General features: G+C 37.5%; 2 protein-coding genes across 2 annotated transcripts in view; both read right to left on the bottom strand.

The window, feature by feature from the left end:
- Nucleotides 1-26,803, bottom strand: part of LOC145255837 (uncharacterized) — a 459,069-nt gene that overhangs the window by 346,477 nt on the left and 85,789 nt on the right. The window lies entirely within an intron of this gene.
- Nucleotides 16,468-18,038, bottom strand: LOC145255567 (uncharacterized). The gene is made up of 2 exons (XM_080114022.1): nucleotides 17,898-18,038; nucleotides 16,468-17,684 (listed from the first exon to the last, which is right to left on the bottom strand). Exons 1-2 carry the CDS (start codon nucleotides 18,036-18,038, stop codon nucleotides 17,376-17,378), a joined length of 450 nt encoding a protein of 149 aa, XP_079970148.1. The 3' UTR covers nucleotides 16,468-17,375.

Genomic DNA, 26,803 nt, shown 5'->3' with positions numbered 1-26,803 from the left:
GCATGTTACGGCTTCGACCACTTAGCAAGTGATAAGAATAAAATGGCGGAAAAGGCGGGGAAAGGAAGGCGCACCAAAGGCGGGAAAAAAAAAGAATGAAAAATTAACAAAAATTTCGAGAAACGAACTCCTTCTCTTACTTTGACTTCGAAGAGTAATAATAGCACAGGGATCCGTCTCATCTACGTATGTAGCAACGGATATGCGATACCAAACTCCTTGAACTTGACAGACCAATTTAAGCTTGGCATAAAACACAATGTTATTTGCAATATAAGCTTGATAAAATACTATTCAAGATTTAAGCTTGAAAAGTGACGAAAATTACAAACAAATTTGAAATTACGCTGCTTTTATTGCATTACTAAGATAGCAAAACTAAAGATTGTCTCACCTAGAACGATTTTCCTTTGGCTAAAACAGGTACTATACATTGATCAAGAGGTGTTTTATTTCTTTTATTTTGAAAAGAAGGCTGTAGGAAAACTTGAACACTACGACTACGCTACAAAGACGTGTTCAAGGGACATCGAAAGAGAATTAATGAGTTAGCTGAAGAGAAAAGGCTGAAGATTGTGTGTCTTGCGAGGTAGTAGCTGACGAAACAGACGTCGTTAAGAAAATAAATGGATTGTTGTGGACGATTGCGCAAGCTGGAACCAGTACCCCCACCTGCTGATGCAGCCTACATGTGCGTCAGTTGTAGTAGCTAAGGCATTCCCACTGATCAGTCATAGGAGGTCCACCCTCTCAGGTCTTGCCTCCCATCTCTGGATCGAGTAAGTTTATTGCTTACAGCCTGGGGCGCCCCAACCGGGGAATTCCGTCGGGGTTGCCCAGGTAGAATTTAAAAGGCCAGTGCTTTAAGTGGCGCTGGCTTGACTCTCCTCATTTTCTGGCCTTGTCTTACATTTTCCTATCATGGGAAGAAAGTAAATACTGCGATTCATGGCAGCTATGGCCCCAGAACCATGATGTGTACTTCATTAACATTTTTTTTTTCAAATATATTTTTCGCTAGTTATACCACTTAGTTTGTCTTTATTATTACTGGCCTGCGTGGCTACAAGAATAAGTTATTAGAAATTTGAAAAATTTCTTAATAAGTACAAGACGTTTTCTCAACCAAAGATTGATATGACTAATAATAAATAATACGTTACCCGAGAGCTCTTCGATCATACTTCGCGGCTTGATATTTAAAAGCAACATGAATTGGAGCAAATGCATTGAAGATATTGCCAAGACCGCTGCAAAGTAAAGGGTTCTCTCTACTTTACTATAAAACTACTCACCCCTGAGAGCATCTTGCATCATTACAAAGCCACCATTCGCCCATGCATGTAATATTGTTGCCGCATCTGGGCTGATGCATCTCTTCCTCTTAGACAGGGTCCAAACCACTCTTCAACATAATAGGTCCCACACTATTAACCAAGCATCAACACCTGTCCCATCACTGCAATGTTGCATTCTTGTACCTGTTTTAGAAGTATTTTATGTAATATGCTCTAGCGAACTCGTAGCATTTCACTACGCAGTTTTCTAGATGTTCCATAGACTTCTATTCTAATAGTTTCTTCCTACGAGCTGTTAGGTTTCCCTTCCGGTCTTCTGTTTCCCTGACTGCACTGACATGCAGAAATTTAAATGCAATGTGAACAAACATCTTGTTGCTCAACTCTCTAAGTAGTGTCCCTATAGACATGGTCCCAAACAGTAGCCTCCTACCTCTAAATGGCAAGGTACCTTGTTTGGAGTTAATAAGAGTGAAAATAAATGATATTCGCAGACGTTTCGACATAGATGCATACGATGCGTACATCTAAGTCTTAATCCTTTGTAACTCCTCCCCCGTTCCTCGCCTCCCTACGTTGGGTCCAATAAATAACATCCATGTAGATAAATCGGTTCATACAAGGGAGCAATCACTCCTCGACATGTACACAAATGCGAGGGTTGCATGGTGGAAGAAGCGCATGTCAAGGGCGGAACCGATGGAAGGAGGGTGTGGGGGGGTACGTTCTTAAATGCAAGCGTGTTTTCATTCCGATCCTCACCCTCCATCGGAACACACTAAATTGGTTCATCGATATTACCTGATTCGATGCCAGCAGTTAAGAATGTCTGATCGATCCAGTCCGGCTAATAAAAAAAAAGCACGTGGGCTTTTCTTTATCCGATTATTTATCTGGTGGGTGAATTTCGCACGGGATAGAGTATTGGACTGAAGGTCAAGAGGCTTGAACGGTCAATATATTCGCGAAAAGGTAACGTCATAATTAAAATGACAAAATTCTCGTTAAAATTTCTGATTTTTTTTTTTTTTTAGATAAGGGCTGATTGTTTGTATTGTTTGTATTGATTGGACTATTGGTCTAATCTTGAGTATTATTTGTACAACGTTTCGGTCGGTTTGGCCTTCGACCATCTTCAGGTATGTTGGTTATCGTTTGGTAAAGAAAGGAGAAAAGCTACTGGCTCTGTAGCCTCGTTATTCGTTTTTGTACCAGAATTTTAAAAAGAATTCATTTTAGGTAAAAATTACTTGCTTCGAATTAAACTATTTTTTTTTCTATAAAAGTAAGTTAAAATAGTCGACTGTAGTTAAGGGCGACCCGAATGCTTCCTTTTTATTAGTTTCTATGATTTACTTTACTTGCGTATTCCTTTCTATTTACGAATTAGTAAATACAACATAATTAGTATCAAGTTAGAAGTTTGGAGTCACATTTGCGTTGGTCTGTCACAATTAAGTTTGAAGTAGTACTCTCGTTGATCTCTGGTGGTTAAGTTTAAGATTATATTTTAGTAGGTCTGCCATGGTCAAATTTGAAATAAGATTTTCGTTGACCTGTCACGCTTAAGTTTGTAATATCATTTTTGTAGATAAGTCATGCTTAACTTTTATATGTATCTATACACCTATAATTGTGTGTGTGTGTGTGTGTGTGTGTGTGTGTTGATATTCATATTAAAACACCTTTTTTTTCTATTTATTTAACAAGAAAATGCAATTTTGTTATAAATGGATCGGTGAATTGCATTCATCTGCAAAATATCTAATTAATTTGCATATTCTTTTAAACATTCATTTTAATTAATTCCCTATTAGTTGCTTCGATTTTTTATGAAATGATCATCTTTAGTTAACTATTACGTGTAATTATATTCATGCAGATATTCTACATGATTTATACTTGCATAATATTTGCGTAAAAAGTTTATAGTAAACATAAACCTCTTTCTATATATATTCATGCATATATACTTATTTTAAAATCTTTTATTAATTTAAAAACTTTTCCCTACAAAACTCCTCTGTCAGTTTTTGGCCTACAGGCATGAAACTTAATATATAGGGTATTCGAACCTAGGCGAAACTTTATATTTTGGTTTTAGCCGGGGATAATTGGTGAAAAATGTAAAAATATTAAAAAAATGGAATTTGTCAGGTGAAGGTCAAAGGATGGCACTACGAATATGCATGCGTAAAGTAATAGCTATTGGTTCATGTTTTAATTTTTAACCTTTAGGCATTAACGTCAAAGGAAAAAGTAAATCGTGAACTAAACATTTAGGTTTCGATTCTCGTTGGTGGCGCACGAGTAATTTTTTTTTTTTTAATTTTTAAATCATTATTATATATTGGGTCCAATATAATATAATAAATATGAAATCTACATTAAGAAAAATCACATCATAGACACGTTTATCGGAAGATATGGTCAGCTGATCGGATCTGTGTGTGAGTCACGTGATCAGGTTAGCTGGAGATCATTGAGAGTTGGAATTTGGACGTTGAGCAGAGCGGACGGTTTAACAGGTCGTCCCCCCCTTTCACTGGAGAGGGAGCTGACGTGTGTAAAAATAGAGACCTAGAAGTAACCACGCAAGCAAATATATTCACTTTCCATTCTTCTGCGATCGACAACTGGAAAGGGAATAAAAACTATATAAAACCAACGTTCATGGAAGTGATTGAATATTCGTCCAACCAGGTTCCAGCCTCCCCTCCAAGAACAAGATGAATTCCTGGTGGATAAGATCAACGACGCATGAAGTTAAGGTATGTCTAAAGTGCATGTATCACACACACACATGTTACATAGGGGGTCTTATTAAAAGAGTTTTATTAAAAGATGAGTCTTAGAGAGAGTTGCTTATCTTAGAGAGATGTTGAATTACTCAGAGAGAGATAGATGTTGTTGTAAGAGACTTAGTGAGGCTTGTTGGAAGAGACTTAGAGAGAGATGTTGTGTAAGAGAGGGATGTTGTTGTAGAGAAATTCTTATATATTAAAAGTTCATTCCTTTCTTGTGTTAAATGGAAGAAGGAGAAAGCTCTTAGAGTGAAGGGATATAGTGTTCAGACAGTTCGGACATTATGATGCTGAGACGTGTATGTAAAGACATATAACACAAATATATAATACAATTGGACTTTACCTTTGTATAAGAAACATAAGACACAAGACGAGCTTTACAAAAACACTTGATGGTTTATTTCGTCACGACCGGCCGTTCCATCACCAAGAATTCAAAGTCTCACATTTTTCCTTGAAGTGACGTCTCGCTTCCTAGACCTGACTCCCTCTGAGTTTTTTCACTGACTCTTCTAACTAAAGTTTTTCTCTATCCCTCGAACTTTCTATTTTCCGTGACGCCATACACATGTTAAAACATGTGCATTCTTTCACGTGTCCTGGACATACGTGTCCAAAACTTTTCCTATTTCTACAAAAGGAATTTTAACCTATATTCAATATGTTAAAACATTATCTTATAAGCTGCATTCTTTCAATTTAAAATTTCATAATAAACTTGACAGCTCACATTCTTTCCTTGAAATATTTTATCTATATTCTAAACAAATGTTTGTTTTACATTTTTAAATTCTCACACGCAATCTATTTCTACACCTAGATTACGAGGTTCGAATTTCTCTATTGCCATCTCATTTCCATTTTAAACTAAATTCTCCATTTTTATACTTACATGAAAAGGGGACAGCCTTTATCATTTAACACACACACACACACATACACACACACATACACACACACACACACACATATGAACAATTAGATATGAATATATCATAAATAGACCACAACAACATAATTATACGGTTCAAACAGTGAAGAATCACCAACAATAAACATTTAGTGATACGTATGCACATCAGGATGAATCCTTCGTTTCAAGTATTCATATCAACATTAAGACGATTGTACAACATACATTGTTTTGGTGCCTTTTTTAGGTACATAATAATAAACAAAGGTACCACAATTCTTCTCCGTGTTCGCTCATCACTGATGGAATGTGAGGACTAAAGGAAAAAATAAAGGAATCTCAACATCACGCTTTTCACTTAAATTGGATAAGAGTAAGTGTGGTCGCTAATGGGAAAATTAGGGTTCGATCCTTGGTCTAGTGATATGAAAGACTTAAAAATTGTACCGTATGCTTATTTGCTAAACACTCAGGTGTAGATCAAGAGTAAGTGGAGTGAGTTTGAGAAAGCGTAGTATAACGCTCCTGAAAAGGGAGCCTTCAGGTCACCATCGACTATAGTTAATCAGTTTACTTTACTTTACTTTCTTGTTATAGTTTTGCAAATGTTTTTGCTACGGGTTTATTATGCGTTTACAAATGCTTATTTTCGTTTGGAAATAATAAATTCCAGATTCATAAGGTTTTGTCCTATGTTTTCAAATGTTTATTTTTCCTTATGAAAATGATTATACAGGATTTTTAATAAGTTATTCTAAAGTTCAAATGTTTATATTATTTCTTCAAACTTTACTTCTCATCTTGAGTGTTATTTTAACACCGTTTTGGTTGATGTAACCTCCGACCTTATCCAAGTATATCTTTTCAAACTTGGGAATATTTCTGTCGAACTCACGAATCTGCACGAAATTTCGAACAGAAACCATTTTTTAATCCAAGGCGGGGTAGCATGCTCTCGTCCTGTCAGCCATGACTGGATAGTAATCCTCGCAATTGCATTCTGATTGTCGCTCACATTTAGGATTGAACCTTCAGCCTCTAGAAATTGTCACTTACGACTGAATTTTACCAAGTACTTTATCAACTATAGGCCCTTGCAAGGAGAAGATACACCTGAAGAAGGTTGCAGGTTACATCGACCGAAATGTTGTGAAAATCACACACAAAATGAGAACAGTAGTCCGATGAATTTAAATAATACGAATAATTAATCGTCATCTCAAAAATTCAGAAAAATAAGTCAAAAGTTTATGTGTTATTTAAAATATAAGATTTAATGAAGCATTCGGTTCATTTCGAAAATCGTATCAATTTTTTTTTATATCTTATAAATTATTAATATCATTATGAGTATTGTTATCAGTAGTAGTATCATTATTTGTATTATATTTTTCTCGGTATTACTATTATCATTTACATCATTAGTAGTACTAGTAGTTGTATTACAACTTTGTCTTGTCCTGGATATGATCTTAAACTATATCCCATAGTGAGGCCCCAGCTTACGGGCTTTGGGGAGTGTGGAGCAACACTTTAATAGCCATTACTCCCAGGTCCACAACCGACTTGAAAAAAATATATTCTACTTAAAAAAAATTCTTTCAAATCACTGGATTTGGCATTAAATAACCTAAAAAGTGCTGATATTCCGTAAAACAAAAACAACCAACCAACCAACCAACAACTTTATCACTTAATCTAATTTCCTAGTCAACGTTGGGATACGGGTAGGATAGTATTTAATAAATCTGACGAATTATACTTCCTAAAATGAATCTACACTTGTAGAATTATCAAGATCCAACCAACCAACAACTTTGTCACTTAATCTAATTTCCCGGTCAACGTCGACATACGGGTAGGATAGTATTTAATAAATCTGACGAATTATATTGCATTTGTAAAATTATCCAGATAATCATCAAAATGAATATCCAGTAAATCATCGGATATAAACATTTGAAATAAAAACGCCCAAAATATTGCAACGGACATATATATATATATATATATATATATATATATATATATATATATATATATATATATATATATATATATATATATATGATGTGTCTATATGCGTCTGCATTAGTTCTTAATGTTCGAAGGGGGCGTTCAAATGTAAAATGTTACTATTCCGATGATAAAATCCGAAAAGACGGAGAAAGCTAATTTCCGGTTCTCCAGGAAATAAAACCATCTTCCCGGTCAGTAGACGAACTCTTTTACAAAGGAATCCAAAATGTACACGAATATAAACTGTTGTAAAAAGCGATATTTTGGAAGATTAATAGATTATATTAGCAAAAACATATTTCTAAATCATGAATTATATATATATATATATATATATATATATATATATATATATATATATATATATATATATATGTATGTATATATAGTAATTTATAAAATATACATGGCGATTAAGCTACACTGAATATTCTGCGTTTCATCCAACTATAGGATTCGTCAGGCTTACGCGCATAAGCCTGACGAATCCTATAGTTGGATGAAACGCAGAATATTCAGTGTAGCTTGATCGCCATATATATTTTATAAATTACTAACTAGCTCTACCTACGTATTGAGCACTTTTGAAGTAAATACTTAAAGTTTACGCATAAATCTATACTTTCGTATAGTAAATTTATGTGAATAAATGAAATAGTTATATGTATATATATATATATATATATATATATATATATATATATATGTATATATATATATATATATATATACTAGCAGTTTAGCCCGGCTTTGTTAGGGCCCTAGATACTGTTCATAACGTTATGTGTGTGTGTGTGTATATATATATATATATATATATATATATCAAAAAGTTTGACTCATGTTCAAGTAACCTACATCTAAAATTTAAATTGTTTAGACCCAAACGTTGTGGAGGAGTTGTGTAGAGTCTGCAAAAGTAAACTCTTTCAACTCTGACATAATTAGCAGTTTGCTAGAGACCGCAAAAGTCAAATATTTTAACTTTGACCTCTTGGTAGCTTAATTTTCGGCTAAAATCGATTGAAAAGCGTGCCCTATGTCTGAATCCACTTTATGTAAAATTTCAAATGTTTAGATCAAAAATTGGCTTAGTAGTTTGCTATAGAACGCAGACGTCAATTTTTTAAACTTTGACCCAAATTTCGACCTTTTAACATTTATTGTTTTGGGGTTCAAATTGTATTAAAAAGTTTGATCCATGTCCAAGTAACCTGCATCTAAAATTTCAAGTCTTTAGATCCAAGATTGGTGGAGGAGTTTAGTAGAGCTTTCAAAAGTCAAATCGTTGAGCTCTGAATCCTTGGTAGCCAAATTTCTGGCTGAAAACAGATTAAAAAGATTTTCCCCAAATCCCAATACCCCTTATGTCAAATGTCGAGTCTGTAGACTGAAAATTGACAGAGAAGTTTGGTAGGGAAATGTACACACACGGACACAAAGAGAGAGACAATTCAATTTCACTTATATATATATATATATATATATATATATATATATATATATATATATATATATATATATATATTTGTATATTTTGGCAGCAAGTTATTATCCAGACACGTTTGATTGAACACGATGGAGTTATTCTTTTTTCCGATTATAATGGATAATTTTTCAATTTGCTGGGCGGTCTTTTTAATTTCGGTAGGTATTTTCCCCTTCGAAGAATATCTCCGAACCCACTCTAAAAACTCATACAACGCATACATAGGCGATACAACAACAACAACACTCTCCCGACGACTAACCTATCATTTAGCTGACAATAGTGCCATAAAACAACACCTAACATCCCACGATAAAAACCTACAGTCGTCCGACATTAGAAATATCTTACCTAACAATACTAAAATTCGATACCTTAACAACTGCACACGAGGACAAAATTTACTAGAAGCCATACTTATAAAAAAAAATGATAGCCCTTTTTGAACCGGATCTCATTTAATACCGGGACAAATATACTAACAGTATTTAATAATTAACTAACAGTATTTAATAATTAACTAACAGTATTTAATAACTAACTAGAAACTAAATTGATAAGATATGCAGTGAGAAAATTGAAATTAAAAAAGAATAATAATAATTCGGCCCAATCCTCCTGCGTCCATCTTTATAACCAATTAAAATAAAAAATTAAAAATTAAAAAAAAAAATCTATAATTACATCAAGCCTCATAGAAAAAGAAAACAATAACAACATCAATCGCTCCTGAAGATAATCAGATGCATCGATAGAAAGCGCTCGAGAAGAATATGGTCGAAAACAACCTTTGGGCGCCATTCTGTATAAGTTACCTACTGAAATTAAAAAGACCACCCGGCAAATTGAAAGATTATCCATTAAGATCGGAAAAAAATAACAACTCCATCGTATTCAATCAGACATGTCTTAATATATATGTATATATATATATATATATATATATATATATATATATATATATATATATATATATTCATTTTTCTTTCTCTTTTTTTTTTCGTCAGCGTTCACTTATCATATAATTCTTTATAAGTATTATACACTGCCTAAAATCTAAAATACGGAAAATGTGTAGCTTTGAAATCCTCCCCGCGCACAGTTTGACACAATCTCATTTTTAATATGAGTAAAATCCAGCCCTCTACCCAACAAAAGTTCACTTACTCTTGATTGGGGAAGAAATTAAAATTACCCAACTCTGTAAACATTTCTCCATCACTAAGCGAAGATCAAACTGACACAACAATATTTTATGGTAAAATACACAATCACTAAATACTCTTGATAACAACAAAAAAAGAAGTTTCTCAACTCTATAAACATTTTTCCGTTACTAACTGAAGACTGAACAGATGGAAAACTTTTTTATAAGTAATTAACTCAAACCAGTACTCTTCACCAGTAACCACCAGTGCTTACAATCACAGCCAGTGGCTTCTACTAACTATTACTGCTGGACAATGTCCAACAGTGAAAGCCAGATTATTTAATTTTGACCTCGGTCGCCAGTGTTCTGTTATTTAACAGGGCTGGCGATGGCCCATACTAATAACCGTAGTTTACTTTGGTTTCGGTATGAGGGGGAAACCTTGACCATATCTGCTCTGCCTTTGTGCCATACTTTCACCGAGCAACGTTAGTGCGCGGGTCCTGCTAGTTTTTTTTTTTTTTTAAATAAAGTAGATGCTATATAAGCATTGTGTTCTTAATGAATAACACCTTCCTAAAATACATCATCTAAATTCCTCATCCTTCCCACAAACACATAGAAAACATAATGAAGGCTGCTGCAAAGAAAAGTAGGCTCTCTTTTCAGAGCTATGAAAATGTTCATAGTTGTAGTATTCTGTCTCTATAAAACCATTAACCGGCCATGCTTTTTCCAGTGTTGTCACATCTGGGCTGGTGCACCAACCACTAGTCTTCCCCTTATAGTGTCCAGAAGCGACTCTCTAATCTAATAGTTTCCAGACTATCCAACGAGCACCAGCACCTCTCGCCGCAATGTTGCATTCTTGTGTTTGTTTGACAGGTATTTTAATGGAATGTATGTCGACGAAATTACCGCACTGGTACCCCACGATGCAAATAACTCCGACCGACACGAGACAATCAGCAAAAATTCTCACGATAGAAATCTCCAGATATCGAAAAACCTTTTACTCTAATAACTTCTTTCCTCGAACCACTAGTCTTTGCAATTAAACCCTCAGTTCCCGGTTTCCCTGATTGTACCAACATACAGATAGTTAAATGTAATGTCAACAAATATCTCGCACAACTCTCCACTTAGGATGCTCCTGTAGATATGGCCCCTAGATCTATAGCAGCCACTTTCGCCTTGTTTAAGATGAATGAAAGTGAAAAATTCAAATTAAAAATATCACAACAACAACAACAACAAGAATAATAACAATAATAACAATAATAATAATAACAACAACAACAATAATAATAATAATAAACAATAATAATAACAATAATAATAATAATAAAACAATAATAATAACAATAATAATAACAATGATAACAATAATAATAATAATAATAATAATAATAATAATAAACGATAATAATAACAATAATAATAATAATAATAACAATAATAATAATAACAATAATAAAACAATAATAATAATAATAATAATAATAATAATAATAATAATAATAATAATAATAAAACAATAATAATAATAATAATAATAATAATAATAATAATAATAATAATAATAATAATAATAATAATAACAATAATAATAATAATAATAATAATAATAATAATAACAATAATAAAACAATAATAATAATAATAATAATAATAATAATAATAATAATAATAATAATAATAATAATAATAATAACAATAATAAAACAATAATAATAATAATAATAATAATAATAATAATAATAATAATAATAATAATAATAATAATAATAATAATAATAATAACAATAATAAAACAATAATAATAATAATAATAATAATAATAATAATAATAATAATAATAATAATAACAATAATAATAATAACAATAATAAAACAATAATAATAATAATAATAATAATAATAATAATAATAATAATAATAATAATAACAATAATAATAATAATAATAATAATAATAATAATAATAATAATAATAATAATAACAATAATAATAATAACAATAATAATAATAATAATAATAATAATAATAATAATAATAATAATAATAATAATAATAATAATAATAATAACAATAATAATAATAATAATAATAATAATAATAATAATAATAATAATAATAATAATAATAATAATAATAATAATAATAATAATAATAATAATAATAATAATAATAATAATAACAATAATAATAATAATAATAATAATAATAATAATAATAATAATAATAATAATAATAATAATAATAATAATAATAATAATAATAATAATAATAATAATAATAATAATAATAATAATAATAATAACAATAATAATAATAATAATAATAATAATAAAAATAATAATAATAATAATAATAATAATAATAATAACAATAATAATAATAACAATAATAATAATAATAATAATAATAATAATAATAATAATAATAATAATAATAATAATAATAATAATAATAATAATAATAACAATAATAATAATAATAATAATAATAATAATAATAACAATAATAATAATAATAATAATAATAATAATAATAATAATAATAATAATAATAATAATAATAATAATAATAATAATAATAATAATAATAATAATAATAATAATAACAATAATAATAATAATAATAATAATAATAATAATAATAATAATAATAATAATAACAATAATAATAATAATAATAATAATAATAATAATAATAATAATAATAATAATAATAATAATAATAATAATAATAATAATAATAACAATAATAATAATAATAATAATAATAATAATAATAATAATAATAATAATAATAATAATAATAATAATAATAATAATAATAATAATAATAATAATAATAATAATAATAATAATAATGATAATAATAATAATAATAATAATAATAATAATAATAATAATAATAATAATAATAATAATAATAATAATAATAATAATAACAATAACAATAATAATAATAATAATAATAATAATAATAATAATAATAATAATAATAATAATAATAATAATAACAATAATAATAATAATAATAATAATAACAATAATAATAATAATAATAATAATAATAATAATAATAATAATAATAATAATAATAATAATAATAATAATAATAATAATAATAATAATAATAATAATAATAATGATAATAATAATAATAATAATAATAATAATAATAATAATAATAATAATGATAATAATAATAATAATAATAATAATAAGACAACAACAATAATAATAATAATAATAATAATAATAATAATAATAATAATAATAATAATAATAACAACAGGACCTGCAGAAATTCCACAACGACATCTTTCATATGATATTATTGTAGTCCTTTTGTTAAAACTGTAAAAGTATTTATCTTAGTAATCTGGTTAATGTAGTGTCAGAATATATATCATAATTATAGTTTATCTCCAATATCATTATAGGAGTCTATGACATATATCCATTGTGTGGACATCTGACGCGAACGGAAACCCCACGATATCATTATACCATCTTTATACAGAACATATACTACTCCTGAATCCTAACCAAAACACCAAGAAGATATATTTTAGTTTCATATACGGCCCAAAAGCGACATGATTTTTTTTATTTCGTTTTTATTTATTTATTTATTTATTGTACATTGCGTCTTTGGTGATCGGGAGATCCTACTTATTAAAAAGGTGAATAGAACGTGATAACATACTACGAGCATTAAATTTGCGTATCTATATTCTAATTTAATGTTTGTAGTGTGTTATCACCTTTTATCCGCTTTTTTAATAAATAGGATCTCCCGATCAAAAATGTATAATCTTGAAACTGTGATACACGTATGTACGTTAAATGTACTACGGTATTAATACAGTGATGATGATGATGATCATCATCATCAGCATCAGCATCATCATCATCAAACTAATAATAAACAGTACATAAAAGGCTAGTTCAGCAACTGAAAAGATGCATCCACGATGCACGTGTACCAGAATGGATGACCAAAGGTAGCACCACACACGTGCAAAAAGACACAGAAAAACGGTACTATCCCCAGCAATTACAGACCTATAACCTGTTTACCTACAATGTGGAAAATAGTGCACAACTTACAGAACAAATTTATCAGTCCCTTCATAGCCGCGGACTACTTCCAGCGGAACAGAAAGGATGCCAAAAAGAAAAAAGAGGAACACACACCTTATTATACATAGACCAAATGATTCTGAAGGAAGTAGAAAAAAGGAAGTAGAAAAAAGAACCTAGCCATGGCATGGATAGTATATAAGAAAGCATATGATAGAATCCCACAAACATAGATAATAGAATCGCTGAGAATGTACAAAATACCAGGTAAATATAACCAATCTGATAGAAACTGCAATGAAAACATGGAGACTTGAACTGACAGCTGATGGACAATACATAACTAAAATCAAAACACAAAGAGGCATATTCCAAGGTTATTCCCTATCACCTGTTTATTATAGCCATGGCGTCCCTGAACAACATTCTAAGAAAATGCTATACAAGTTCACTAACATAGACGAAAGAATGAACCATCTAATGTACATGGATGACCTGAAACTGTTTGCAAAAACAAAGATAGAACTAGAAACACTAATAAACACGGCCAAAATCTTTAACCAGGATGTCAAAATCGAATTTGGTATGGAAAAAAGTGCGCACTGATGACCATGAGTCTTTCGAGACTAGACGGAGGCATCGATTTGCAAAGGTTAACGAAAGGGTCGGAGAGTACTGAAAATCTGGGGAGATTTGTTGTCACCCAGACTCCAGGGAACACCAGCGATTGCTGTCAGAGAGTGATCTATGATGATGACCTGTGTGAGAACTCCTAGTGAGTATAAATAAAATGAAAATAATTAACCTGTGCGAATTGTTTATCATCGATCGTTATTTATGATTGATAATCGAAAGAGATCAATAAGTTGGTATGATGAAAAGACAGGAGAAATGATTTTGTTTTGTTTTGTTTTTTATTGCAAGAAACGATTGATTAAATAATAAACGGGATTGAGTTTAATTAAAACCGTGAAAGAGAATGAAAAAATAAAAAGGAAATAGAAAATGAAAAAAGAAAAAAACGTAAAAGGAAAAAAAAAAGAAAAGAAGAAGGAAAAACAAGGAAAAGAGTAAGAAGGGTAAAGGAAAGAAAAAAGTAAAAAAAAAAAAAACATTTGTTGTCTCGCGAGAGATACGGAAGTCTCGCTTGAGATACGAAAGTCTCGTCAATGGACAAAACTATTTAACGTCAGAGGCTTGGCTAGAAAATGGTGGATAATGCGAAGAGAAGACACAGCGCGATGGGGAAGAAGAAAGAAAAGGAACAAAGAAAGAAAAGGGGAAGGAAAAGAAAAAAGATCAGAAAAAAGACAGAAAAAAAATCTCTGCACCTTCTTTCGCTCACACAAACATAATGTTGCTAGTCTCAGTCTTTTTTGCGAACGACATTCCTAAAGTTATGTCTCCTATTTTTTATTCCATCAGAATAATTCAGACGGGATTACAAATTGCATTGTTACGATGACTGAACTTATGCATTTATGACTTGAAAGTTTCATCTCTTTGTTGCAGATATTGATGCTATAAGACTCTAAGAAACCAACTCCTGTCATAGACGTGTGTCAGAAGCAGAGATGTGTCATTGAATTCCTCCATTCAGAAAAAAAAAATTGATTCGATTAACATTTACCGGCGCCTGTTGAATATTTACGAAGCTAATACAGTTGATATTAGCACAGTTAGGAGATGGGTTTGTTGATTTCAATGTGGCGACAGAGATGTGAATAACAAAGAACTCTCTGGACGCACATGCACAGCCATTACCTCATCGCTGGGAAAAGTAAACTGAGAATGATGGTGACTATGTAGAAATATAGGTTCTGGGACACAAATAGTCACTCGTTTTAATCGTCCCACACACGTCTTCGTAGCTCTTCAACATTTTAGTTTTTGATTTAAAAAAAAAAAGAGACCTTACTTTTGGACGGCCCTCGTGTTTATATTATTATTATGGCATATATTCGAAGAATAATTTGATCTACTTCCTGCTTTCTTTGTTCCAGCTCGTTTGCTTGGTTTATCTAGTGGTTTTCACTAATTTGCTGTTTTGATACCTCAATGTAGCCTCTTTCCCAGAACTTCAGGCTTGTGAAACTTCCTACTGACTGTTTTTCTCCTTACGTTGGTTATTCTGAGTCTAACGTTAAAAGGCGTCTCCTTTGTTAATAATATTTCGATTTTTTTTTCATTTCCTTACCTCAAGTGGCTTCATGCCTTGTCTGAAGCGATTATTTCTAAAACAGGAAATATATATTTAATTTTATAAAGGTTTCGTATACCATGATTCGCACCTATAAAATGGTGAATCCGACGTGATGCGAACGCACAACCTTTGCGTTTTTATAAATTTAACAGGTTTTATTTACAAGAGAGTCACAATTTACCCAAGTCCGAAGGCCGCTCGAGGATGGTCAGGGAGATAACAGCGTATTGGCCAGTAGTGGTTGAAATTTGGTAGAATTTGGCTACTTAAGGGGACAGCTCAACAATAACTTGTTTACATAGGATTTGAAGACGTAATCAGCTGGAAAGCAGACCAGCGGAACAGAGTTCAATATGCGGGCAGTTGTAGGAAAAAAGCTTTGTTCATGCGATTTGAGTTTAGAGTTAGGTACAGATAGAGAGTGGAGTAAATTATTGATAGTGGTTGTAGCTAGACAAGTGCTTTTTATGAAAGTGTGGCGGGGGAACTATAAATTGAAGTTCAGATGAGCAGTTGGCTCACAACGTCTCTTTTTAAGAAAGAGGCTGCAGGGAGCAGAAAACAGTATCACCTACTAGATTTCGAAGCCGGTTTTCAACTGTGTCACGGTAGTATAGAGTGCACAGAGGAAGTCCTACCCAGATGTGGCAACAGTACTCCATTTTAGAGTTTATTTTGGCTCCCGTACATGTAGAGGAATATGTCGGCAGTGAGATACCTTTAGGAGCGGTAGAATGACGCAACTATTTTTCCAGTGACCTTAGAACAATAGAATTGGTGTAAGTTTTCCATTTTTCACTAGAACTTTTATCTTGTGATCCCAATTCGTACCGAAAAGCGTTTCGCTATAAGTACGTCTTCAGTCTAATCACTTTTAGGTATTTATTGTTATTGATTTATTTCGTGATTTTCTTTTGTTTGTGTTGGTTTTATTAAAGAATACAAACAAATAGTAAATATTTCAAGCGGAGCTCCGTCTCCGATATAAAAACAAAATGGCAAGAAATCGTTGCGATTAAAATCAGTCCACCGAAGGTTTTTGTGAGGAGCAAAGAACTCTGGCGAATAAAGCACAAAATCACGCACAGAGGCACCCCCCCCCACACACACACATCCACGAGGGTGCGCGCACACATTCAACGATGGACACGTACTCACCCGAATACATCCGCAATCATATAGACACACGCACCCTCACATGCATACACACACATACATGCAATCACGCACATAAACACGCACACAAACTTACCTACTTACGCACACATACACACACGGGTGGACATAAACATACACAATACAAACACACAAACGCACACGCATGTACAAAAATGCACACACGATCACACACAGGCGTGTACGCACACATATTTAAGTGGGGTCCGCAGAACTCTCCTCAATCTAACACACAAAGGCATACAGACACGCGCACGCACACGCACACACTCGCACGCGCGTAAATATTAACAACTACCAACCTCGCACGCACACACACACTTATGCACACGTACACAAACATATGCACGCATACATACATACATACACATACACATATACACGTACAGTTATCCACATATGTACGCAAGCGCACACCCGCAGACACAAACACAAGCACACAACAATCGCATATACACGCGTCCACATATACATAATACGCGCAGGAGCACACACATACTTGTACATACACACACACAAACACGCACACTCACTCAAATATACACACACATGCACGCACGTACACACACACATGCATGCACACGTACATGCACATACGCACGCACAGATATCCACATATGCACCCGCCATGCACACACGCGCAGACACAAACACAAACACACAACAATCGCATACACACGTGTAAGATTTATCAAATGTACGCAGGAGCACGCACATACGTAAACACACACACACACATACACACACACACACATACACACACATACATACACACACATACACACACACATACACACACACACATACACACACATACACACACACATACACACACACACACATACACACATACACACACACACACATACACACACACACACATACACACACATACACATACACACACAAGCTGTTTCTTTTCAGTTTTAAATTTGTTTTATACATTTCGATCTTTCGTCTTTTTTTGCTTCGCCATTTTTTTTTTTTTTTTTTTTTTTCAAATCATGTTTACATCGAAAGTCGCGGTTCAACGATTTTTCGAACGAGTAATTCCTTCAAAACAGTTTCAAGTTCGGTTTCAAGCAACATTAAAGCGAAACGAAGCGAAAACGAAAATGAAAACAATATCGACTTATAAAGATTTCAAAAAGAAAAAAAAGAAGAAAGAAAATACATCAGACGTTAAAGTCATCACCACAGCAGTTGATGTATAAACCGAGTTGCCGACATAAATTATCATCAATATAATTTTGGACGTGTTCCTTCCTTCGTTTATCCGTAAGTTATTCTTTAAAAAAGACCAAGCTGATTTTTAAAAAGAAAAAAAAAGAAAAGAAAAAAGGCAAAATTTGCGAAAGTTGGTTTTAAAAAGGTTATCTGGCAATCCTGTACAAGATTATGACCACCTTTTAATGTACCTATTTACTATGCCTCCCCACGGGACAGAGTTAGACACCAGGGTCGTTTTTTAACGTGGAGAAAAGGTACAAAAATAAAAATTGTCTCAGTCGTGAAGGATTTCTCCTACACCGAAAGAGAAATGGAAGTGCAGCATCTGAAGAACAGATACTACACTTTGAGATATTAAATCTTTTATTCATGTTAAAAAATACAGTCAAAATTAACGAAGAACAAAAAACTTAGGCACATGGCCAACTCAAAAGGGGGGATTTTGGGGGTCGTTGGTCATCCTTGTCACTCCAGAACTAAACAAAGTCAAAAGTTTCTCCCAGCTAGTATCTTCTTTCACCATAATACCGCATTCACCCTTTCATATTGGGGGACGTCCTAGTAACTCCCAATTTTTAAAACATTTTTTATTGACGTGTAAATACAAAAAAGATAACAATAAAATGGTAACAATAATTCATTTGTGTCGAGGGCGGGGGAAGAAAAAACAAAAGGTGATTAGTAGGACCCTCCCAACCCCGTCTAATTGATAGACTGCCCGTTCCACTAGGTTTGTAAAAGGAACCTTGCTTCTGCGGGTCAGTCTCTAGGTGGGGATGCCCTCTAGATGGGGGTGAATGGAGAAAAGAAAATTTTTGTGGGTAAGGGATGGAGGTTAGTTTGTATTTCTTTTTCTCCAAGATGGGTAAAATTTAGAGGAAGGGGTGAGAACAAAAATTGCAGGTAAGAGGGGATGGGGATCTTGGAGGCTTCCTAATCGGGGAGGGATGGAACACACACTCAGCTAGCTGAGAGACTACTTGTTTAATTTTACTTTACAGAACTGCGCGTTCCACACCTAGGCGGGGAACACGTATTCAAATTTGGCTCCTCTTCGTACACACAGACTTGCCACATGTATCCATCTTCTGTCAAATGCCGCGCGATGCAGCCTTCTTCTATCACATCTGATCTTCACCCGTAGTTGGTGTTTAAAGAAAGCGATCAGATCTTGATCAGAAAAAGACAACACCCCCCCGGCAACCTTGCAGACGCGACGTCCAAATCACCATTCTCGCCACGGCCAGGATCGTAATGTAAACCATTTGTCTTTCCCAGTCCCACGGCGGCCTCACGTTGTCCACAACATTGGATACAGTAATTGGGCGAGGATGCTCAGGATCGATGCGAGCCGTCACCCCACTGACATACGACCAGTACTGGCGGAGTTCGCGGCAATCGAAGAAAGCGTGATCCGTAGTTTCCACGGCCGTTGTCCCACAACGGGGACAATCAGGCGACTCCAAAAACCCAGAACTGCATTGTATGTTGTTGAGTGGAAGTGCATTTCGGGCCAATCGCCAGGTCAGAGAGAACTCCGAATTGTTCAGATGACTCGAACCTGGCGTCCAGCTCCACGCGGAGCGGATCTCACTCTGCTGCCACCCCAAACGCGCGCATAGCGGGTCGTCAGCGGCCCCCTTCACTAGATCCCTGTGGAGTTCCCTACGGGTAGCAGTCACAAGGTCACTGGACCTTGGTAGTCGTTTTAGCGCGGCTCGGCACTCTTTCATGTAGGCAGATTCTCCCCGCGGCCTGCGACGGCTCTCGATGGAAGGGTCGAGAACGAGGTCGGGGAAGGCGGCAGTAACCACGGGGTGCCACGATTGGTCCTCCTGCATATAGTGGCTCAGGAAGGCCAGCCTCTCAGCATCTCGATGACACTTTAAGTCCGGCATTCCCAAGCCTCCCTCACACGGACGTTGAATACAGACCTGTCTGCTCACCCAGTGTCTTCCTCTGTCCCAAAGGAGCGAGGACAAGAGTTCGACAAGAGCTTTTAGGTGTTGTGCAGGCAGGGGAAGTACGGCCAGTCAGTAAAGGATGAGAGGAAAGACGTAAGTGGCGCACGCCTCAGCTCTACCCTTTAAGGAAAGTTTCCTAGGAAGCCACGAATTGACTGCAGCCTCCACCTTTGACTGTACCTCCAATCAATTTTTGTCAAGCTGGAGACCCGGTCCGAACCACACGCCGAGGATCCGGACCGGGCCATCTGTCCAGCTGAAGGGCGCCGGGAGGCTTGCGTTGCCACTCCATGCGCCCAACCGCAGTCCTACCGACTTGTTGCGGTTTATCTTGGCCCCCGTGATTCTTTCATACTGTGTGAGTGCCTCCGACACGACCTCAATGTCTCTGAAGCCCGACACGAAGACCGTGACATCATCGGCAAACGCGGATACCTTGGCAGCTGAGCCGCCAGGCAGAGCCATTCCACACAGGGCCGAATTTGCCTCCCCATGTCTCAGCTTGCGGAGAAGAGGCTCCAAAGCCAGGACATAAAGCAGGGGTGACAGCGGACAACCCTGACGAACCGACCGAGAGATAACAAAGGGTTTCGAGCGCTTTCCGTTGACTTGCACGACAGCCATGGGCTGTCGATACATTATGGAGATCCACTTGCAAAAGTCCGGTTTAAAACCGGCGGCCTCTAAGACAGATGCCAGGAAACGATGGTCGACCCTATCGAAAGCTTTGGACTGATCTAAGTTTATCAGTGCGGCTTCCGTGTCGTCATCTATTCCCCCCCTAGGATCGTGCGGATCAGGTGCAAGTTGTTCTGAATCGATCTCCCCTTCACAGCGTAGTTCTGTTCCGGTTCAACCAACTCGTCGATAACAACCTGCAGCCGATTCGACAGGACCTTGGCCAAAATCTTCAACTCTGTGTTTAGCAGAGTTATGGGCCTGTAGTCGTCTAATTCTTCCCCTCCATGCCCGTCACCTTTCTTCAGCAATGTGATCACTCCCTTGGTCACTTGCCCTGGGATGGATCCCTGAGCAAACCAATGGTTGAACATATCCGTCAGAAGAGGCAGAAACATGGGCGACAGCCTCAAGTACAGTTCGTATGGCAGGCCATCAAGTCCTAGCGATTTGTCACAGCTGACCTGCTTCAGCGCAGTAAAGACCTCCCGCTCCGTCACCCGGCCCTCGCAACTAGCCGCTCTAGCCGCCTCGAGGCGGGGAGAGTCGGCCAAATAGTCGCTAAACTCAAGGACCGGAAGATCGGGCTGCTGCGTAAAACACTCCTCGAAATGTTCTCGAAACCCTCGCAGATCTCCCGAGTCGATTCCAGGGTGTGTCCATTCGGATGTTTGATTTTCGCAATGTATTTGTCCGAGCCACGCCTAGAAACCTCACGGCGCACGTCTGCATCAGAATTGACTGCTTCGTTGCCTATCTTTCTAAGCCTAGCTCTAACTACTTGGCCTTCGTAACGCTCGCTAGTCTCGCGTAGAAGGTCCTGCTTAGCTAGTTCCTGACTAACCCTATCACCCTCCCCCGTAGCCTGGGCTAGTTTCTGCTCTAGCTGCTTCTTCATCTTGGCCTTATCTAGTGCGAGGCGCTGGGCATACTTGACAGAGAAGCTTCTGATCTTGGCTTTTAGACCTAACCACCACTTACTCCCGGTAACCGCCCCCACTAGTGCCTTTTTAATCAATTCTCTTAACTGATCTTGGAAGTCTTGTATCTCCAGAAGGGAGGTGTTTAACTTCCAGTACCCCGCTAACTTAGGCCTATTTCCTAGCTTCAGCCGGGCCATAACTAATTTATGGTCCGTCTGGCCTAGCCAAGTGAACGTGGGACAAGATAAGAAGTCTACTTCGCCTCTCCTAACTAACATCCTGTCCAAATAGGTATTTGGATAGGAGGAAACGCTATTGGTCCACGTCCACATCTCCCGCCCCGGATGCTCGAACCGAAACCTGTCAACCAGACCGCATCTAGCCATCAGATCAGCCAGGCTGGACTCGCACCTCTCCGATCCTCTAACATCGCCTCCTACCTTATCTATCTCGGGGTCTAAGATGGCGTTCCAATCTCCTATTAGCACTACCCGCTTCCGACAATCTACAAACGCGTCAAGCTGACTGAAGAATGAGACCCTCTCACGAGCGGTGCTGGGCGCATGAACCGCGATCACCCGAAACACAGAATCTTTTACGGCAACATCGGCCACAACCAGCCTGCCCACTGCATCTCTATGGACAACGTCGACCGTCGCCGACAGGGTACGTTTAACCAGCACGGAAACTCCCTTCCCCCGCGGGCTGCCATATGCTGAGAAAACCTCAAAATCTCTGGCCAGCACCTGACAGTCCACAGAGGAAACGAAATGCGTCTCCTGAATCGCAGCCACATCCACTCCCAGGGACAAGAGGTCGTGCCGGAGGCGAGCCGCCCGGCCCGGTGATCTCAAGCCCCTCGCATTCAAACTAGCCAAATTCAAAGCCATGGTACCTACCTTAGGGTGTGTCACACTCAGCTCCGAAGTCAGCTGGGGAGAGGACGCCGACGTTATGTGCCATGCTCAAGGTGGTCAGGTTTTTCATATCCTGACCTTCTCTCGTAATGCCGCCGACGTCCAAAGGATAAATTAATTTTATGGCCCTGTAGAGTGACGGATGGACCAACACGGGGACCCTTCCCTTGCATTGTTTTGACAGTTCATCAAGAGAAGGGTCATTTTTTTTCACCAGTTCAATTCCCGGAAACGCCCCTTCAGCGGCCTGCAGCCTTGTCCACAAGTTGGTCTTGCAGGCCTCTGGAGTTCTGACAAAAGTTATTAGGAGTGGGGCGTCCGGGAAATTTGAGGGGATATTTACATCTTTCCCCTCTATCTGTTTGTAATCGAGCAGAGGTTTTAAGTTTTTCCTCTGCCGATGGGAAATGTCTGTGGCCACAGATAGAGGGTCTACATTACATAGTTCCTCAGGGGCAAGGACCTTTGGTCTGCAAGAGGCAGAGGAGTCTCTCCTCTCCCTCGGTTCATTCTTTTCATTTTCTTTTTGGGGTAGTGGCTCAGTTTGCCTTGGTGTGGGGATGGGTGTTTGTGTGGTGCCTGGTGTTGGTGTTGGTGTTGGTGTGGTGTCTGGTGTTGGTGCGGTGTTTGGTGTTGGTGCGGTGTCTGGTGTTGGTGTTGGTGTTGGTGCGGTGTCTGGTGTTGGTGCGGTGTCTGGTGTTGGTGCAGTGTGTGGTTTGGGGGTGGAAGTGGATTTTGTTGTTAGGGGTGGTGTATGTTCACAGGGAGTGGGGGCCACCTTTTCTTCCTCTTTTCTTCTTTTGTTTTTCTTTTTCATTCTTTCGAATGAACCGGGGAGAGGTGAGGTTGAGTTCCTCTCCCTCTCACTTGCGGATTCATCCTCAGAGGAGCAGTCTTTTCTCCGCTTGATCCCCGTCTCGATTGGTGTGGGGACCGTTGGTTGTGTCTGCTCCTCTATTTGCTGCTGCAGCTGTTTTTGTTGTTGCTGCTCTCGCTGGTGTCGTTGCTGCTGCTGCTGCTGCTGCTTCTGCTGCACTTGCTGATTTTTCTGCTGCAGTAGTTGTTGCTGCAGTTGTTTCCGCGGCATTGGCTGCGGTGGCTGTTGTTGTTGCTGCATTTGCAGAGGCTCCTGCCTCGATTTTTGGGCTGGTGGTGGGACGGTGGCAGAAAGGATTATGTGTTTCCGCTTTTGTCTCACTACCGTGCTCCATTCTTCCCCCTTGGCCTCCTGGGTGGTTTGGGTTTTCCTTGGAGCTGGGGTTGGTGCTGCAGTTGCAGGGGTTGTTGCTGCCTGTTTTGGTGCGGGCGTTGTCTCAGGGGTTGTGACCGCCTTTTGGGTTGTTGGATTAGGGGTTACCCTTTGGGGGCAACTCCTAGCCATGTGGCCCTGCTTTTGGCAGAACCAACAGTGTGGACGACGGCTCTCCACCACTACCGTTATGCTGGCGTCTTTGTATGTCAGCAGCGGTGGTATTGCTTGAAAACCTTCCCTCTTCAGCCTCATTGCTATTGTGTAGCAGCCCAGGTGAGTCCCAGTTTTTGACCGTACTGGGGTCACCTGTTCTACCTCACCATACTGGCTGAAGAGGCATCCTAATACTTCCGCAGGTATTTGGGTTGGCACATTAAATACCTGCACCCGAGTCCTTCTCTTGCCCTGGTATTCAGGTGTTAGTTTGACTCTCCCATGCTTTATTTCTTGGAGGGAGAGTCTCTCCGCATCATCCTTGGTGGGTAGGAGGATGTCCCACACAGCGAAGCTCCTCTGGTACAGGTATAGTACTGGGATGTTAAGTTTGTGGAGAAGCCCCGCCATGTCTTCCTTCTTCATTCCTAGGAGGCGGTTTTCCGGTATATCGGAAATGGCAAAGGACAGGACTCTGCCCTCAATCGCCTCCCAGGCACCTGGTATGGGTTTTATATCTGCCCCCTCTATGTATTGTCTGTACTTTGTCAGGTACAGGTCTCTATACTCTTGAGGGGACAGTTGTTTTTCTACGGTCTTCCCCCACGCAGACCCTCTTGTTGGTGTTGGTATGGGGTCTTTAGTGGGGTTAGATCGTTTTTGGTCTTTTATGGAGGTCGCCCCTGCCTGTTTATTGGCGACGCTTCCTGCCTCCCCAGATGTCTTGGTCAGTCCTTTTGTGGGAGTGTCACATTTTTGGGCGGCGGCTCCCTTTTTAGTGTCTTTTTCGGGAGCAGCTTCCCGTTTTGGGGAGTCGGCCTCTTGGGGAGCATGATCCTTTTTGTTTACTTTGAGGCCATCTGCCCCTTCCTCGTTTGTGAGGTCCAGGCGGTATGCCCCCTCATTTTCTTGATCTGCTCCCCTTTTGGGAGAGCAGCCCTCCTGGGGAGCGCTGTCCCCTTTATTGTCCTTTTGGTCCGGCACCTCCTCCTTTTTGTGGTTGGAGTGAGATGCTACGACCGATTTTGGTTTTGCTCCCCTTTGGGGGGAGTCGCCCTCGGAGGGAGCTGTTGTTAAATTTTCCCCCTCCTGGGGAGCGTCCAATGGTGTCATACCCGGGCGGTACGCCCCATCAGCAGTTGTTTTTTCTCCTGTTGGGGATTCGTCCTCTTGGGGAGCAGTAGCTCCCTGGCTGGGGGTATCCATATTGGTGGGCCCCTGGCTGAGGGTATCCATATTGGTGGCCCCCGTGCTGGGGGTGTCCGTTTTGGGTCACTCTTTTAAAAAAATCACTGAAAAAAGTGACGTGGAATCAGCGTCCAAAGTGGGGAGCCGACTTTGGCGCCAAAAAGAGGTGGCGCCAAAAGGCGGCAAGAGGGGAGATAGAACTGAGAGCAGGAGTGGGAAGTTAGTGAAGGGAAGAGAGAAGGTGTTTCCGACCCTCCCTCGCGGGAAGGTCGTAAATTATCAGCTCGGATCCCCCCCGTGGGGGAGGGGGGAGAGCAGAGAAAGACAGACAAAGTGGGGGTGCGGACAGAACGCGACCCAAAAAGCTGGTCAGGTGTTCCGGGCACGAGAATGTGTCGCCAGAACAGCACTGCCTCGCACGATGTAGGTATCAGAACAGATGGTATTTATTTGCTCCCCCACTGAGCAAATTAGGCACAAGGCCGTTTTTAATGTGAGGTAAAAACCAGCTCCCCTAAAAGTAGGCAAAAAGGGGGCACTCTGGTTACCAAAAATAATAATTGTCCCAGTATAGAGGGTTTCCCCTCCATTGACTGGTACAAATTATCTTAAGTGCAGCATCTGCCGGAACAGATGGTATTTATTTGCTCCCCCACTGAGCAAATTAGGCACAAGGCCGTTTTTAATGTGAGGTAAAAACCAGCTCCCCTTAAAGTAGGCAAAAAGGGGTCACTCTGGTTACCAAAAATAATAATTGTCCCAGTATAGAGGGTTTCCCCTCCATTGACTGGTACAAATTATCTTAAGTGCAGTATCTGTCGGAACAGATACTACACTTTGATCTTGTCCCGAAGGCCGGTATTTATTTGCTCCCCCACTGAGCAAATTAGGCACAAGGCCGTTTTTAATGTGAGGTAAAAACCAGCTCCCCTAAAAGGGGTCACTCTGGTTACCAAAAATAATAATTGTCCCAGTATAGAGGGTTTCCCCTCCATTGACTGGTACAAACCATCCCAAGTGCAGCATCTGCCGGAACAGATACTACACTTTGATATCTTTGCCAAAAGGCCAAAAAGGAGCTTTAATGTATCCTCGTTTTTGAATATAAGTATAATACTATATGACAATTGTTGTAATTTTGTGAGAAGGGAAACTTATAGTAATTTCGACGTGCAGCAGCGTTTCTTCACCAAGGAAACAAGTCAGCGAAGCGACGCAAAAACTATAGTAATTATTCACTTCTATAAGTTTTTAATTATGTAAAATTCAATTTAATGGTTTTATAATTATGTAAAATTCAATTTAATGGTTTTATAATTATGTAAAATTCAATTTAATGATTT

This window comes from Euprymna scolopes, chromosome 31 (genome assembly GCF_053919585.1).
Source record: "Euprymna scolopes isolate OS-2025 chromosome 31, ASM5391958v1, whole genome shotgun sequence".
Classification (NCBI taxonomy): Eukaryota; Metazoa; Mollusca; class Cephalopoda; order Sepiida; family Sepiolidae; genus Euprymna; species Euprymna scolopes.
The sequence above is the reverse complement of the archived record's forward strand: the minus strand, read 5'-3'. Positions and strand labels throughout refer to the sequence as shown.